General features: G+C 34.2%; 1 protein-coding gene across 9 annotated transcripts in view; it reads left to right on the top strand.

Annotated features, from left to right (window-relative positions):
* The window catches only part of LOC105834490 (lysophospholipid acyltransferase 7), a 100,529-nt gene that overhangs the window by 75,189 nt on the left and 5,558 nt on the right, over positions 1-19,782 (top strand). For 5 of the 9 annotated variants that reach the window (XR_004963504.1, XR_004963500.1, XR_004963498.1 and 2 more), the window contains exon 6: positions 16,689-16,957. The exons of 3 other annotated variants lie outside the window; for them this stretch is intronic. Coding sequence is in view for 1 of the 6 variants with exons in the window: in XM_036287665.1 (XP_036143558.1) it covers positions 16,689-16,910 (222 nt within the window). In the remaining 5 variants the exon portion in view is untranslated. Of the gene's footprint in view, positions 1-16,688; positions 19,764-19,782 lie in introns of those variants that run through there. One more of the 9 variants, XM_036287665.1, reaches the window with a different exon arrangement.

Here is a 19,782-nt window from a genome sequence, read left to right as displayed (position 1 = left end):
GGAAGAAGGAGAGAGGAAGAGGAAGAAGAGAGAGAGAGGGAGAGAGAGAGAGAAGAGGGAGAAGGCAAAAAGAAAAAGAGAGAAAGGAATGTGATATGGCGAGGCGTAGAGGGAGAAGACCAAGAAGAGAGGAGATGGTATGAGGTAGAAGGAATCATGCAGAGAGAGAGTTGGGAAGGATAGTTGGGATAAGAGAGATAGAGGATAGAAGGGGGAGGCGAGGAAATGGGTCTTGTTAACGGAGTTGGAGGAGATAGATAACAAGGAGAAAGTTTTGTTGAGGGGGGGAGATAGGAAAGAGATGGGGATGGGAGTAGACGAAGATCTGTCTATGGAAGAGAAAAGGATGAGATGGAGATGCTGACGGTGAGGAAAGAGAGGGAAGGGTGGAGATTACAAATAGAGAGATTGGGTGGAGGACAAGAAATGGAATTAGGATGAGAGAAGAAAGAAATGGAGAGAGGAGGGGAGTAAGAGTGAAGAGGGAAATGAGTAAGTGGTGAGCAAGGGAGGTGAAGATAAATATGTGAAGATGGAGATGTAGGAGAGGGGAAAAAGAGGTTTTAGGTGGACGTGGAGGGGTAAGGGGTAACTGTATGTAAGGCTGTCCAATGGCCAAGTCGTGATGTGATTTACAAATATGTGTTTTTTTTATATGGTTGATTTTGTTGAGATTGTAAAGGGAAAACAATAAGGACTACTACTAATAAATAGTAATATAAATAAAACTTGAAGGAAAAATAACACAGGCCTGCAAATGAGGGGGTTCTGAAGACTTATTGAAGGCCGTAGATCATTTTCGACGTAATTTTTTACGCTGAATCCGAATCCGGTAGCAGAATTGCTCTATCACGTCGGGATTTTGAGATATTCTAACCTAAAAGTGCATAAAATGGTGTTTTATTGTGTTTTTGACGATCTATAGTGTTGTCATCATTTTAGGATCGTTTCTCAACATATTTTTTCCAAAAGTACTAAAAAAAAATCTTCCAAAAGAATTTTTTTTGTCCCGATATTATGTTTTTTTATTGAGATATGTCAATTTGAATTTGTAAAGACTTTGACTTGCGTAAATGTAATGTACATACTTCAGAATCCTTTAAAGCAAGCATTTTTTAAAGAGTCTGTACTTCAGGAGAATTCGTATTTAAAGGGTTTTTGAAGTGGCTGATCAGGAAATTACAGTCTTAAAAAATTTAAGATAGCGAGTTCAAGATGGCGGACAAAGTTACAAGGAATACGAATGACATAAAATCGCATAGTGGGCGTTATTGAAGATACTGATTGCAAATACAAATTCTCTTGAATTATAGACTCCCTTAAAAATACTTGCTTCAGAGTTCTGGAGCTGAAATATGTACATACTGCACTTACGCGAGTCAAAGTCTTTAAGAATTCAAATTGACATATCTCTGCGAAAAAACATGATATCGAGATAAACGAAATTTTTTTTAGAAGATCTTTTCTAGTACTTTTTAAAAAAATATGTTGAGAAACGATCGTAGAATGATGACAATATTATAAATTGTAAAAAACACCCTAAAACATTATTTTTTCTACTTTTAGGTTAAAATATCTCAAAATCTCGACGTAATAGAGCAATTCTGTGACGGGATTCGGATTCAGCGTAAAAAATTACATCAAAAATGATCTATAGTCTTCAAGAAGCCGAACCATGTTGTTCTGTGTAATTAAAAGTTAGAAAATTAAAAAGTTACGTCCTAGTAGGAAATATTTTGCTGAAAATTTTTGCTCAAAATAATTGAGTTTTACTATAAAATCCATGAAAAGTGAAATAAAAATTATTGAAAAATTACTGAATATATTTCAAAGTAAACCAATAATTTTTTATTTGAAATTGTAATACAATGTAATACAATGCAATATAAAGAAAAGTAAAGATATATTGCTGAAAAGTGATGACAGTTTTTAAGTATTGTATTAAATTGAAAACTATGTTACTTATAATGAAAAGTTGCTGAAATATTGATAAATTTATTTCATGAAATTATTGAAAAATTTTGCATTATTTTGTTAATTTTTCTTGAAAAAAAAAATTAATATATTAGGTGTACCACTTTGCTTCCGTCGTTTTTTTTTTAATTCGAGACTTTATTGTGAAAAACTGATACTGGAAAAAATTATACATTTACGATTTAAAGTATTGTCCATCGCCACTATTTTCTCCCATCTTTCTGGCAGCATACGAATCCCGCGTCGAAAAAACTGGTTATCTTTTGAGACAATCCACGAATCGATTCAATTTTTCACTTTTTCATAAGAATGAAAGTGCTGGTCAGCCAGGCCGTGTGTCATTGATCAAAACAAGTGATAGTCAGAGGGAGCAATGTCCGGAGAATACGACGGGTAGCGTAGGACTTTCCATTTCAACGTTTCCACGTATGTTTTGACGGGCTTTGCGATATGGGGTCGAACATTGTCATGCTGCAAAATCTTTATCGTGTCTATCGTTGTATTGCGATCGTTTGTCCCCAGATAGCCAGTTTGGTATAATAAAGATATTAGCACCTTCCTATGCATTTATGTCGTCCGTTGTGCTGTTGTTTGCTAGCATTTGATGTCGGAAATAAAATTCTTTGCACGTTTCAAACATTATGCTAGCATTATTTAAGATCAGTGTCGAATGCTAGCAAATAACAGCACAAGGGACGACGTAAATGCATAGCAAGATGCTAACATCTTTATTAGCAACATGAGAACAATTTGTGCTCATACATACATTTGTGGCTATCTGGGTCTTTCAGTGCTCAACTTAAACGCATCAATTGCTTTCGATACTGATCGCCTGTGATTGTTTTAATCGATTTTAGTAGCTCATAATACATTACGCCGAGCTGGTCCCATCAAATACAGAGCATAACCTTGGAGCCGTGAATATTCGGTTTAGCCGTCGACGTGGAAGCATGGCTGGGAAATCCTTATGATTTTCTGCGCTGGGGGTTATCGTAATGAACACATTTTTCGTCACAATACGATGCAGAAATCCCTTCCGTCTTTGCCTTGCAAGCAGTTGTTCACAAGCAAACAAACGCCGTTCAACATCTCTCGGCTTCAACTTGTACGGCATCCAATTTCCTTGCTTCTGAATCATTCCCATAATTTTTAGGTGTTTTGAAATGGCTTGTTGAGTTACTCCCAATGATCCTGCAAATTCTTCTTGCGTTTGACACGAGTCTTGATCAAGTAATGCCTCCAATTCTGCATCTTCGAAAATCTTCTCTCTTCCACCGCCATGCCGGTCTTCGACGTCAAAATCACTATTCTTGAAGCGTTAAAGTCACTCTCGACACGTTCTTTCACTAATAGCGGCATCACCATACGTATTTGAGAGCATTCGATGAGTCTTAGCCGCAGATTTTTTCATATTAAAGCAAAAAATTAAAATCTTCCGCAAATGACGAGAATTTAGCTCGTAAGCTGACATTTTCAATCGAGAAAAGTTTATGATGCAGACACAAATCGGCTAATATTTTGATGGCGTTATGTTTACAAATGCCTAATCTTATTGTATGATGTCAACGATCTATTTGTTTCGACCACCACTTATCGCTACAACCATCTATTGGAAAACGGCGGAAGCAAAGTTGTACACCTAATAATAAAATTCTTTTAAATTATTTTGAGAAATATTTATTTCGTTAATTTACTGTTTCTATAACCAATTTTTTTTTTACAGTAATGTTAAAAATAATGAAAATTATTGAAATATTGTTGAAAATTACTTTACTATATCGACATTTGATTTTTTATTATTGGTTTTATTATATTTTGTTACATTTCATTATATTTGTAATTAATTTATAGAGTTATCTATTTGTATCTGTACACACATATATATGTAACATAATATATGTTGTTGTGAGCGTTTGTTCGTTTCGGGAATTCTTTCCCGTAAGTAGTTGGGATTCGTCTTGCCTTAAGGGTTAGGACCCAAAGGGTGAAGGTTCGGCTTAGTGTATGAGAGAAAGGAAACACTTCTTACTTGTTTTTTCGTTGTCTTTATTTCTTTTTCGTGCGCTTACTGTCAGTTGTGATGGTGTCGGGTATCACTCGCGATAAGGCTTATAGCACGCGGCGTAGCTCGGATGTTGTTACGTTTTTCTCCGCTCGGTCACGGCGTGGTCGTGCTTATATATGATGGTTTCTTGCGCAATTTTGGGGGCCAGTGACCGGGCGTCGGCAGCTTCCGCGAGGCTAAGCGTTTCGACATCGAAACGCGGTAGCCTTGCGGTTTAATTGTGCAGCGTAGGGCCTATTTCTAGGGCGATACGGAACTGCTTCCGAGCGCGATGTTGTAATCTTACGGAAGTTACTGGAGACTTCCGTGAGCGCGGCGGATTTTTGTGCGTCTTTCGAAAGAGGTGCTTCTTGCAACGTCTTTCGAAAGATGCGTTTCGTAATTGTGATAGATACAGTTGTAATCGGCTTACAACAATGTATACATATATAAATTAAAATATATTATAATGTATACATTATATATTAATGTATATATATTATAATATATTATAATTTATAATTGTTCGGATCCTCAGGAGGGTTCACACGATCCTTCTATATCATACAACATCTCAAACGGGAGCGTCCCAGATGCGCACAGTAATAAACGGACACAGCAGGCTGAGTGAAACGGACACAGTAACAAACGGACATAGTAATAAACGGACACAGTAACAAACGGACACAGACCAAATGCGCACAGAGTGAAACGGACACAGTAACAAATGGACACAGATCAAATGCGCACAGAGCGAAACGGACACAGACCAAATGCGCACTTACCAAATGCACACGGACCAAATGCGCACACTGCACATGCGCACACTGCACGTGCGCACGGACCAAATGCAATCCATGTACATTGCAAGCAGAGTAAAGTCCACATAGGTTAGCGACTTGGACGGGGTGGGTGCGGGAGGAAGGCCGAAGGCTCCCCTTGCGCCCCCTCCGTGTGTGTATGTGTGTGTGTGTGTGTGTGCGTGCAAAGCATTCACTGTATCACATGGGTTTGCGACTTTCCGTGTGTGCATTTGGTCCGTGCGCATGTGCAGTGTGCGCATTTGGTCTGTGTCCGTTTCGCACTGTGTCCGTTTCGCTCTGTGCGCATTTGGTCTGTGTCCGTTTGTTACTGTGTCCATTTCGCACTGTGTCCGTTTGTTACTGTGTCCGTTTCGCACTGTGTCCGTTTATTACTGTGTCCGTTTGTTACTGTGTCCGTTTCACTCAGCTTGCTGTGTCCGTTTGTTACTGTGCGCATCCGGGACTCACTCTCTCAAACGCTCTATCACTCGGTCCGCGCGTGTCTCGCCCCTTCCCCCGCGCCCAGGTAGATCGAACAGCTTGGTGATGAGGGGGTTGGGAGCCGAGAAAGTGTTAGGGCAGGCGACGAGCATGATCACGCCGAATGTTAGGTGTGAATGAGTACGCTGGCAGTACACACGCGTTTTCACCTCTTGCTAGGTGACATCGAGTCCTACGCGAGAGTTACCTTTTGCGCGCTCGAGTGCCTCCGCGCTTAATTAAAATCTTATTTTGTGGTGCTGGTGTCATTGCTGTAAGTGGACGCGTGTGCAATAAAACAGTGCAATAGCAAAGCTGAGATCTTCATTCGAGATCTCCTCTGATCATAGCTCCGCCTCATTGCGCGCCTCGAGGTCTCTACCTTCTGTTGCACCCCCGACCTCCCCTCCTAGCTGCGCGACCGGTCACTCCTCAGTAGATCCCGCGGGTCGGTCATCTTTTGATCGACACGAGTGAAACAATAATATAGATATAGTATATATATTAATGTATATATATCATAATATATTATAATCTATAATAAAGATATATAGATTATAATAGATTTTATATAATATAAAACGTACCTAATATATATAAATACGTGAAATATTACATAATATATATATACAATTACATAAGAAGTTATGCCAATATTCAAATTTATATATTACATTTATATAATTTCATAATCAACAATGCAAATGTAAATTAGATGTGTGTTAGATGCAGTGAGAGAAAAAAGAGAAATGCATTGTAATAACACAGTCAACTTCGAGCATCAATATATTACGTTACCCAGCTAACCATTTGCTGCCAAAAAAATTGTAACAGACTGCTAACAATTTTTTGCAAAATCAGGCCGCTAACCATGGCCTACTGTATCCTCGAATACGCCCAAATTGGAAGCAAAAATTGCCATCAAATTCTGATTTCAAATTGCGTGCAACACCATAGCAGATCTGTTACTAACAGTACAATGACAATTTAACGCAGAAAATTTAAGAACAGATATTGCAACGTAAACTCACAGCAGAATTGCGCCAAGTACGCAGCAGATCTATATTCAAAAATGATGACAGATTGGCAACAGATTTGTCGAATCTTTTTGTTTTCACAGTTATGATTTTATTTGAGAACCGATGTAAGCTGTCTCTCTGAATTTTTTGGAGTGAAATATTGCTTTAAAAAAATGAAAATACTACCAGTCCTGTAAAAGTATTATGTGGTGGTTCTCTGTCACATCGAACACCTCTGCAGGCGCAGCGAAGGAAAATAATTTTTGTTTACCTTAGTCGCGCTGCAGGTCGCGCTTTTTATTGCCATTTGACATTTCAACAAATCTGTTGTGTTTCTGGCATCAATTTGGGTGCGTTCGGGGAGCTCGCTATTAGCGCTACTCAGCACTACCGCTGTTCGCGGAGACGCTAGAGACAGCCAAGCGCTGTCGTGACGTCATTACTAGTAGCGTTATACGTCATAACTGCTCGCTACCAACGCACTTCCTTTCGAGATAGTGCATGGGTACCGTTAGCGTTGATAGCGTTTGCGAACTTCACGAACAGTCTGATAGTAACATAGCGTTCTCCCATGTTTTCCCACGTTTGCCATATGACAAGAGAAAAGGGATCAAATAAAAAAGTTTCTGTAAAATATTTCATTAATATATTTCTATCAAAGTGATCAAGACTGGATCTTTGAGTTTAATATTATTTTACATCAAAATATGTATATAATAATATACTACCCTTATGGAAAAAACACTCTAATTTTGAGAGTTTACACTCAAAATTGAATGTTAATACTCGATTTTGGGAGTTTACTCCCAAATTTAGGTATATACGCTCAAATCTTGAGTATTTACACTAAAGATTGAGTGTTTATACTCGAACATTAAGTGTGTACACTCAATGATTGAGTGTTCATACCAAAGTTTGGATTTAAATACTAAATATTTGAAAGTATACTGTCAATATTTGGATATGACACTCAATAAACAAGTGTATACTTCCAACATAAAGTGTGAACACTGAAACATTGAGGATGTACACTCAACATCTATCGGTTGAAGGTATACACATAATATTGAGTGTGCACTCTCAAACATTGGATTAGAAAATGTTAAATAAAAACAAAAGCAAGAAAAGTAAGTTCAACCGAGATTAAAATTAATCTGCATTGGTAGTAATGGACATAAAACGAATATCTAAAATAAATATTCAACTGTAGAGTGTTCAGCTGGCTTTGAGTATTAATTTGAGTATTACTTTCAACTTGGATGTTTGCCATTTAATTGAGTATTAATTTCAGTGTTATTGTTAAATTTAGGATTAACATTGAAATTAACACTCAATTAGATGGCGAACATTCAAGTTGAAAGTAATAACACTCTAATTAAAAGTAAATTAAAGAGCGAACACTCAAGTTGAGTGTTTACACTGAATTGAGGGTTTACCCCTTGTCCCAAATTATACTCAATTTGAGTATTTTTTTAAGTGTTATTTTTAGTGTTTTTTTCCGTAAGGGTATTTTGATTTATTAGACTGCATGTATTGTTTGTCTTGAAATGCAATCCTTTTCTGTACCAATTGCAAATATGTAAACGACTTAAGTATCATTATTATCAATGTAATCCATTTAGTTTAAATAATTAATGCAATTCAGGAGCGACATATACGACATAATAGTGTAAAACAGTGCTCGGAATTAGTTGCACATTTCGCCTCGATTCCTGAGGCACCGCCTGCTATACTCCCACTACCGCTGTAGGCTCGACGGCCGAGCCGCCGATCGCGCGCGTGGCCTTGTGTCTCAGGAGCGTTCTACGATAGATATGCCTGGTCCATTCGCGTGATTAAAAAATTCTCTTGCGCTGTAAATAATTTTTTTATTTTTACAGACAATTAAAGTTATTAATAATATTTTTCCTCCTGGGTGATGTGGAAAGCTATTGACAAAATTGCAATTATTACATTGTGTTATATTATGCTCATTATATGTATATACAAATATGTTTATAAACGTAAAAATAATATTAATAACTTTAATTGTCTGTAAAAATAAAAAAATTATTCACAGCGCAAGAAAATTTTTTAATCACACTGGTGTAAAAGAACATAAATTTACATAAAAAAATAATATTAGGCATAAAGCTTCAAACATATAGTATTATGTAAAATAAATATAAATTAATTAATTAGATTTTGAATTGATATAGAAAAATAGAACAAAATACAAATTTATAGAAAATTGTTTAAATTATTTTATTTTATTACATATAAAATAATTTTAATTAAAGAGTAATATATAGGACTTAATAATTATTTAATTTATTTAAAAATTAAAAAATTTATTTAATAAAATCGTAAATAACTTTAATAATTTTTATTTGGTGAATTTCAATAATTTCAATTTTCATTGAAAAATTTAATTGTTTAATAATCATTTTATTATTATTAAAATATTTAATATTAAATAAATATAAATAAATAAGTATTACATATATATATATATATTTAGAGAAAATTTATAATAAATATAAGTAACATAGTTAACATAAATAATTATTAATATATATATATAAACATTTTGTTAATATTGCTAACAGTGGCTAACCAACTGCGCAACTGCGTTTGCTACGCTATAGCTGTTCGTGGAACTCGCTATCACTATCGCGCTATTGGCTCCACGAACAGTTCAGATAGCATTAGCGTTTGTAGTGTTAATAGTGTCTCCCCGAACGTACCCTTTGTCGCGTATTTTGACGCACAGATGCTTTTGCATTTCTATGGGCAATTTGCTGACATTGTTTGCACTTTGGTGTTTGTCGTCAAACTGTCATTAATACTGTCAACAAATTTGCTTTCAGTTTACTATTATTTTGTCATGTATTCTGATGACAGATGTTGCTAAATATTTGCTGAATATCTGCTAACAGTGTTTGCAATGTCAAGATATGGTTTTTATTTGCTGCCTTTTTGGCAATAGAATCTGTTAACAACATTTGTCACAGCAGAAATGGATCGGGGTTACATCTCCCACATAGAAATAAAACCTCCAGTAGACGTCCATTGGACGTCTGTCATGGAAGTTTGAAACTTCCAGTAGACGTCCATTGGACCATCGATATATAGTACTGGATGGAGCATGCGGCAAAATCTCTTTGATGTTCCGTCTGGAGAGATCTAGAAAGAGAGAAGTAGATGTGTGAGCTCGGATCTCTCTTTCTACTCTCTCTTCATTGGTTGAATTTTGTGTTAGGAGAAAGGGAACAGTACCGTATCCTACAACGCTTTTAACCGTATTGCTATACATGTGCAACGGGCAACGTGTTTTGACGTGTCGTCAAACATCGACGTCATATATCGATGAACTATCGATATATTCGTTATAAATAATTAATAAATATGGTTTCTGCCTGTTTATTGTGCAAAACGAGTGAGTTAAACAAAGATGTATTAACTCATGCGTAAGTAAATTAATATTATAGTTATATATTTGCGTCATGTTAAATAAGGTTATGTAATGTTTTATGTTTTATTATAATGTAATATTATCGATAGAAAAAATATATTTATGCATTTGTATCTAATATATCTATTTGGACTTCAGGGCTCCATAGCTCCATGGCCCGCTCCTACCCACACATCGTCTTGTCTCTTTCTACGTCCGTCAAGACGATTTTCGTCATATGCTCCATCTAGTACTATATATTGATGCATTGGACATCCAATACAGAGCCACTGGAAATCCATAGTTTCGCATTGCGTACGTCCATTGGACCTCCATTGGACGTTGTCAAGGATGTCTACTAGACGTTGCGTGGATCGTTGATGGAAGATTCATGGAGCCTCGATGGATATCTGACGAATATTTTGTGGATCATTACGTATAAAAAAATATATTTTTAACAAAATGCAAAAGTACCTTTATTCAAGAATATTCTATACTTAAAATTGAGTATAAATACTTCTTGATGTATTATTATGTTTCTTATAAATATTTTTTTAGGCATAATTTTTCGTAAATAAAAGTTTTTATTTTGTCCTTCTCATTTTTATCAATCTTTTTTACAGACTGATATAGTTCACCAGTCTTGTACTACATGTCAATGGCGAAATCTTACTTTCTTTTGCGTTCTTGACGAGTCCCTTTTAGTCATCTAAAAAGTGCATTTTATTCACAAGAAACACACGCCATGTAGCGACGGGTAGTGAAGGTTTTACAGAGACTCGGTGGTTGACAGACGTTTTGTAGATCATTAGTAGTGGAGCTTCGATTTCAAGAAACGTCCATCAGTCGCCCATCGAGGCTCCGTGAAGCCTCTACTAATGATCCATGAAACATCTATCAGTCGTCCATCGAGACTCCGTCAAACCTCTATCAATTATCCGCGTAACGTACATAATGGATATCTCTTAAGATGTTTGAAGAAATTTATTATAGAGGTAAGATGGATCATCTATCTGACTGTCACCATGGAAGTAAATATCCCATAGAGCTATGGAAGTTTAGTGGATCTCTAATGGACGTCCATCTGACTTCCACCGTGGATAAGGACGTCCCATGGATCTATGGAAGTTTAGTGGACGTTCATTGGCCAATTTTTATGTGGATCTATGTTATTATTTTATATTCATCAATACAATTGCAATATAACATTAATTATTACATTAATGAGAATTGCGTCCGTTTTAATGAGCTACAATAAATCGTGCTAAATAACTTTTTTCTGAATCTGAATACATAATTAAATTTTATCAAAAATACTTCAATATATTTAGATTTAAAATTAATATTTACTGAAATATTAATGAAACAATAATGAAATGTGTCAATTAAGAGAGGTTTTCAAATACATTTTAACAAAAATTTTATTACATTTTATTCTATTTTCAATAAAACATTTTCATCAGGGCAATTATGGCTAAATTGTAAAAGCAACAATAAAACTGCAATGTAAATGGCTCATATGGGAGCGTCCAGAATGATCCGTTCGTAATAGCCACGTTCGTTTTGCCCACATTCAGAATAGACATGTTCTAAATGGCCACGTTTGTTTTACTTACATTCGTAATGAACACGAGAAATACATGAAGTTTGTTTTGACCACGTTCAAAACGGCTACGTTTGTAATGATCATGTTCGTTTTGCCCACATTCAAAATGGACACGAGGAATATCGCATGAAGTTCGTTTTGATCTCATTCGAAATGGCCACGTTCCGTTTGTTCACGTGGAAATGGACACATTCGAAATAGCTATGTTTGTTTTATTTACGTTTGTAGTGGACACGAGAACCATTTTTTTGTGGATGTCTGTGCTGCACTGTCGCACAGTAGATCGAACAACGTTAAAATGCGGACATAGATCCCCCCCCAAAATTTGTTTAAATAAAGTCCCCAATAGCAAATTTAACTAGTAAAAAGGTTCAGGGTAATGAAACTGCAAATTAAAAAATAATGCATTACTTATTATTTATTTAATAAATAATTATTTCTTTAATCATTAATTATTGAAAAAGTAATGCGTAATGAAAAAAATCGCATTACTTATTTCAAAAGTAATGCGTAATGAAAAAAATTGCATTACTTATTTCAAAAGTAATGCGTAATGAAAAAAATCGCATTACTTATTAAGAAAGTAATGCGTAATTAAGGATCTTCGCATTATTGATTAAAAAAATATTTTTTAATGAAACCGTAATGCATTACAAAAAGTAATGCATTAATTATTTAGAACCCTGAAAAGGTTATAGAATTATTATATCATCATTAATTTCAAAATTGTTATCAGATTCATATGAAAAATAACCTCGAATATCATGATTTATACAAAGACGGATTTTTGTCTAATTTCAAGCTAGTATATTTCATACCAGTTTAAATATTATTATATCAACTTTTTTCTAATTTACAGGATCTTTTTTAGTTTAAAAAAACTTTGTATCTCGATTAATAAATAGTATTGTTTAACGTTTGGCAATCGTTTTTATAATGTCATGATGAAAATCCTAAAATGTGAACTTTTTTTTAACGGTAACAGAAAATCTTATAATATCTTGAACTTTTTCTGGTAATAATGGATTAAGAGCATGATCCATTTTATAAATTCACTAATTTTAGCTGTTACCATCTGCTACTTCACAAAATAAGTCAAAAAATTATCCGACATAAGCCAGAGGGATATTGCGCCATAGGAGTAATTTTGCGTCTTGTGAGTGTGTGCGACGTGTGTGTGTGTGCGTGCGTGCGTGCGTGCGTGCGTGCGTGCGTGCGTGCGTGCGTGTGACAAGTGAGGCGCGTAATAAAGAATTTCGGGAATATAGAAGACAACATTCATGAAAGATTTGTAGAACAGCCACGAATAAAGACGTTTTACATCAATTATTAATTTCATCGGATCTCTTAATTTCTAGTTTAAGAATGAAAACATGTAAAAAAAACAAGATTTGCTTCCCAAAACATTGGAACTTTTAATATAAACGTACACGTATAATGTCCAGAAGCGGATATCCATTGGACATACAATAGATGTCCTTGTGCTATCTGGGTATATACACATAACATGCACGCAAACGCACACACACGCACACACACACACATACATACGCATGTATACTAGAGAGGGTTTGGAGTCTTTAAATACTACGGGAGTGACGAACCGTGGAGTTCTTATCTCTACAGTGACACACACACACACACACACACACACACACACACACACACACACACACACACACACACACACACACACACACACACACACACACACACACACACACACACACACACACACACACACACACACACACACACACACACACACCGATATGCAAAATCCGACCGCGCAACCTCTACGTGGTGCATATTGGGTAATGCTAATGCCGGCGGTAGCAGCCCATATAAAAATTGTTGCTAAAGCTTATTGTTTAATATAATACTGCGAGCAATAATTATTTTAATCATCAGAATACATTTAAAAATATATTTTGTAATTATATATTCACAATTGTAAAGCGTTTGTTGTTGTATATCGTTTCCAAAACAACGATGGTGTCCGCACTTTACTATCTCTCGATTCACTGTGTGTCGCACCAAAAAAAATGAATCTGTATCACAGACCAGACCATGATATCTTTATGTATTTTGAGCTGCTGAACACAAATGCGGTATCAGAATTACCCTATCACCTCCTTTACGGAAAAAACACTCTAGTTTTGAGAGTTTACACTCAAAATTGAGTGTTAATACTCGATTTTGGGAATTTACTCCCAAATTTAGGTGTATACGCTCAAATCTTAAGTATTTACACTAAAGATTGAGTGTTTATACTCGAATATTGAGTGTGTACACCCAATGATTGAGTGTTCATACCAAAGTTTGGATTTAAATATTGAATATTTGAAAGGGGAGCGTCCTAGATGCGCACAGTAACAAACAGACCACCAATAAGATTGCTGGGTTGGTTAAGGTTAAGCTGAATTTATAGAATTTGATTGGTGGTGTCCGTTTGTTACTATGCGCATCTGAGACTCACTCGAAACGTTGGGGATGTACACTCAATTTCTATCGGTTGAAGGTATACACTTAATATTGAATGTGCACTCTCAAACATTGGATTAGAAAGATGTTAAATAAAAACAAAAGCAAGTTTAACCGAAATATTTAACTATAGAGTGTTCAGCTGGCTTTGAGTATTAATTTGAGTATTACTTTTAACTTGGATGTTTGCCATCTAATTGAGTGTTAATTTCAGTGTTATTCTTAAATTTAGGATTAACATTGAAATTAACACTCAATTAGATGGCGAACATTCAAGTTGAGAGTAATAACACTCTAATTAAAAGTAAATTAAAGAGTGAACACCCAAGTTGAGTGTTTACACTGAATTGAGTTTATCCCTTGTCCCAAATTATACTCAACTTGAGTATTTTTTATAGTGTTATTTTTAGTGTTTTTTCCGTAAGGGCTACCATTTTCGCATGCAACAAAATTATTACAATTTTCAAGGTTTTCAGGCCATTTTTTCGAGTTAAAAAAAAGGTAGGTAATGGAGCAATCTGACACCGAATTCGTGTAAAGCATGTCAAAACACAGAGATTGACTAGTGGTGTTCCAGGGACAGACCACTTTTCTTTTTTTGTCTGTGTGATCTGTTATAACAGAGTTTTGAGTAGAGTTTCTCTTAATGTAATTTTTATGTTCCAAAAGTCTCGTTTTCAATAATCTACCTGTTTAACTAACATATGCATTTCAATCTTTACAATTGATTTTATAAACCATATTAAATTATAACAGAAGGAGTGTTAAATCTTTATGTGCTTTAATATATTTATTTAATTTGGCTTAGCTCATAAAAGATACACGGATTTTAGGTATCTATTTAATGCTCTGATTTATTTTATTTGATATTTCTGGTACATTATGGATCGTATAAATAGACATTTCTTTGGCTGTTGTGTCATCTGATGTCAAATTTTTTGTTACCGTAGAATTGAATTTATATTTATTTTGCTGCACTAGAATGCCCACGTGCATCAATTGGATAATTTAAAATACAATGTTCCAATTGGTGGATACAAGAGAAAAACTATAGCAGCAATTACCTGTGAATAGCTGTGGTCAATTTGAACGTGGCTATTCTGGATATCCATTGTCTAATAAAATATTGATAAGATCAAAATTTACTTTCTGAAAAGTGTGGTATGACAGTAACATGACTCTATCGATTAATCCCAACATCAATCTGACAAAAAGGATGATGCAAGTGGAAATTCACATATCTGTCTGAAAAGGTAGATTTCCGATACCAATTATGGGTGAATCTGTTGTTTGACTTAATAATAATTATGATGTCCAAGAAATTAAGTTTGTTATCTCGCTTCTCCACAGTGAAGGAAGGTCCTTCGAATAAGGATGATAGCACAGTCACAAAAAAAAAGTGGTTGGTCCGGCGGACTAGACTAGTCAATCCTTATGTATTTCGACCCGCTGAATCCGAATCTAAAGTCAGAATTGCAAAGTTAGCTCGCATTTTCTAATCTCAAAAAAAAATTTTTTTTAAATATTAGTCTGGTGGGCTAGACTAGTCAATCCTTATGTATTTCGACCCGCTGAATCCGAATCTAAGGTCAGAATTGCAAAGTTAGCTTGCATTTCCTAACCTTAAAAAAAAAATTTTTTTTTTTAATGTTGGTCCGGCAAACCAGACTAGTTTATTCTTATGTATTTTGACCCGCTGAATCCAAATCCAAGGTCAGAATTGCTGAATTGGCTCATTTTTTTCTAACCTCAAAAAAAAATTTTTTTTTAATGTTGGTCCGGCGGACCAGACTAGTCTATCCTTATGTATTTTGACCCGCTGAATCCAAATCCAAAGTCAGAATTGCTGAATTAGCTCATTTTTTCTTAACCTCAAAAAAATTTTTTTTAGGTTAGGAAATGCGAGCTAACTTTGCAATTCTGACCTTGGATTCGGATTCAGCGGGTTAAAATACATAAGGATTGACTAGTCTGACCCACCGGACCAAAATATTAAAAAAAAATTTTTTTTGAGGTTAGAAAATGCGAGCTAACTTTGCAATTCTGATCTTAGATTCGGATTCAGCGGGTCGAAATACATAAGGATTGACTAGTCTAGTCCGCCGGACCAACCACTTTTTTTTTGTGTGCCTGTGTAGTTATTGATGACATCCAGTAAATTGTTTACTTTTGTATCATTTATTACGTATAAATCATTTTTCATAAGAATTATTAGACTTTTTCTTAGATGCGTCGCATTTTCCTATTCTCCCCCAGAGGTGTAAAATTGATATTAATATTATTCAGTATAAATTGAAGAATTTTGTCTCTCTCTCTCTCTTTCTCTCTCTCTCTCTCTCTCTCTCTCTCTCTCTCCCTCTCTTATTTATTTATTTTACTGAAGATATCTAAAACTTGTGTTAAAAGTTATAAGAATTTTTTCGTAATTAAAATACGGGAAGGGCTTACTAAGAAAAAAAAAACATTGCTCAAACTATCTATAATCAACAGTATGAGACAAAATTATAATTAAAAAAGGAAACATGAAGTTTCATAATCATTCTTTTTTAATTTATTATTATTTTAAGCATTGTATTAATATAATATTGTTGGAACATCGCTTTAGAAAGATTTTTTCTGAAACAATTAATTCATTATTCAAAAATTGTCAATTGTGAAACTTAAATCTGTGAAACTCAATATATAAGTTCAACTTATTTTTATAAGTTTAAACTAAATTTATAAATATTTCAAAATGAAAACATATATCTCTAAATAAAATAAACTTTTTTAAAGCGATGTTCTTGAATATTATTGCAAATATTGTGATTTACTTCATTTACTATATTTATATAATGAAATACAGGGTAGAAAGGCTTGGAGACTCTTTCTCTGGTGGGCGAAACTCACATGCATGGCATATCTCGGCGTGCCCTTTCAACTACAGCGTTTCCAGGAAATAATATACTTTTACAGAAATGTATACTTCTCTGGACATATATTGGGACTTCTGGCTTATTTGATCGTACGAATTCTAAAAACTCATTTTCTTAAACGAGATCAAATGGAGGAACATAAGAAAAAATAATTTTTCTCAAACAAGCGCTTCAAGTTTAAAGCAGAGGTTCCTACATTGTAAGGATAAAAAAACTTCGATTTAGCCGATTTTTTAAACTGTTGATTAATAAAAACTTATGTCTCCTGGCCCATGGAGCCTGAAGCTTTTTCAATTTTTTTGTTTTATTATTGATATCATATTGTTGATAATTTTTAATTGTTATATTTTGTGTAATTTTTTGATATTTTTTTTGCATCTAATTGTTAAATCATTAGAATCTAAGATTAAAGGATTAGGTCACTGTAGCGCACGAAAAAAAACAGCTTAATTTTGACAATTATTATTACGAAGATAAGTAATGCAAAAAAGAAAATTCAAGTTAAGCACTTGATTGTTCATCCTTTTAACCCTTATGTGCACACCGGAGTATTTGGGTACCCATTTCGTTGTATTTTTGTTTATAACTTGAATAAAAATTGAAATCTCGACATAAGCCTCCGAATCCCCGTTATTTAACTCTTTTAGAAACTAAAAACACACTGGTAATTTTTTTTTCAAATTTTTTGAACCTAAACTAAATAACGTTAAAATATAGTGCTTAGCGGAGGTACTCGGGTACCTACTAGATGAAAAATTACTTTTTGACCCGAGAATTAATTAATAATATTGATAAATATTTTATTAAGGTAACAGGAGTTAAGGGAGTTCCTCTGTTCAGGCCCGGCACAACAAGTGGCACAGGAGTTCAAGTAAAGAAAAATATTCAAATGACTATTTTGTTGCTTTCTTTTTTTCTTTGCTGTATATGGTCTAAAGTTAATAATGGTGAATATAAGAAAAAAATCAACTATAAAGTATTACCTTCATTACTGAAATAATTTTTTTAAAAATTGAGAATAAACATTTTTCACTATTATACCCTTAGATAACTAAATACAACAGTTTGAAATTCATGTTATATCACTAGCACACATTTACCACACTTACGTGCTGTATTACTTCAATTATTGTAAATTTTTTTTATCTTATCAATTATTTCACTCAAACGAGCAAGTTGCATTGTTTCAAAAATTTATCAGTACTTTTCTGGACAGCTAAAATGTATTATTATAAAGTTTCACTAACATCTGTTTATTACTTCTATGTTTAATACGACAATAAAAACTGAAAAATCCTGAAAATTTATCGATTCCCATAAGAGCCCATGTTAATAAAATATTTAATATCTAAATAACTAGCTAGTTCAGATTTCTGAAATTTTGACAGTCAATTTATATCTAATTTGAACTTCTCTACAAAGTTTTATGAAAATCTGTTCATTTTGATTTAGCAGCGGGACTCTCTTAATTATTGTAATTTAACAATTACAATAATTTTTAAGGTAAATTAGACTATACTTACATTTATTTAACGCAATCAATACATTTAATTGCCGATACACAGTGTTCATCGCAGACAGGTTTTTTGTAAACTGAACAACATTTTCGCGTCTTTTGAGCAGTTTCTTTGTAGTAAACATGACGAGAACTATAATTTTTTTCCTACCAATACTGTCTTGAAGTTGAGTCAATTATCAATTCGCAAACGTTTCGTTCAATTAATTATCATTACCATTTGTGGTAAGTATCATTACCATTTGTGGTAATTATTTGCATTAGCGATTCCTCACCGATTTTGATGATCTTTAAATATGTTATCACGATCATTATTCTGAACAACTTTTTCCTATATGGTACATGTTACCGTCTTAGTTTCTGAGTGTGCAATCGGGTCGGTGCGCAATCGGGTCGGTGTGCAATCGGGTCCGTGTGCAATCGGGTCCGTGTGCAATCGGATCCGTGTGCAAACGGGTCGTGTGCAATCGGGTCCGTGTGCAATCGGGTCGGTGTGTAATCGAGTCCATGTGCAATCGGATCTGTGTCCAATCGGGTCCGTGTCCAATCGGGTCTGTGTCCAATCAGAAAATACTACTTTGTCCAATCGCTTATATGCGCAATCAGGTCTCACTCATTATATACACTTATTAACAGAAACTTATTAACAAAAGAAAGTTTAATAAATACGATACGACACACGCTGTTGCCACACACGCACACACGGGGGGGGGGGGTGCAAGGGAGGCCTTTAATGAAATCGAAGCAAGAAATTAAAAAAAACTTTTATATATAACTCAGAAACTAAGGCCGAGCGGCGGTAACATGTATAGAGAAAAGTTGTTCAGAATAATGACCCTGACATATTTATAGGTCATCCAAATCGGTGAGGAATCACTAATGTAAATAATTACCACCGTTTATTTTTACTATTAATATTAATATTAATGTTGTATAATATAAACAGATTTTAAATTAATTTATGTTTATTATTTCCGCTATATCTGCATAGAGAAATTGTTTTGCATAATGTATAAAAATTCTAAGAACTAATTTTCCATTACAAAAAATATGCTGTTGTGGCGCTGTTCGTGGTAAACGCTGGGTGTGCATATAAGCTAGGGTTAAGTATATAATTTTTAATTTTTTTTTTGTAAAAAATGAGAGGCATTCAGTACAGCCTTATAAACACTATTAAAAAAACTTTTTTCAATTTTTTGTAAATTCTACAGTGACCTAATCCTTTAAATGTAATTATATAATTATAATATGCGTACATATTATTATCGAAAAAGCTTTAATAAATTTGAGATTTTGTCATCCCATAAAAGTATCTTGATTTCTAAAAAATCATAATTTTCAAAAATCCATTTTAATTAAAAAAGATAAAACTTTGAATCTGTTTTTTAGTTTTTTCTCTACAATATTTTGTTCCTAAATTGTGTTAAACATTCATATTAAAAAAATTTTTTTGTAACTTTGAAACGCTATAGCTCAATAAAACTATCGGGCAAAAAAAACAAAAAATT

This window comes from Monomorium pharaonis, chromosome 5 (genome assembly GCF_013373865.1).
Source record: "Monomorium pharaonis isolate MP-MQ-018 chromosome 5, ASM1337386v2, whole genome shotgun sequence".
NCBI lineage: Eukaryota > Metazoa > Arthropoda > Insecta > Hymenoptera > Formicidae > Monomorium > Monomorium pharaonis.
This window is presented reverse-complemented; position numbering and strand designations above follow the sequence as displayed.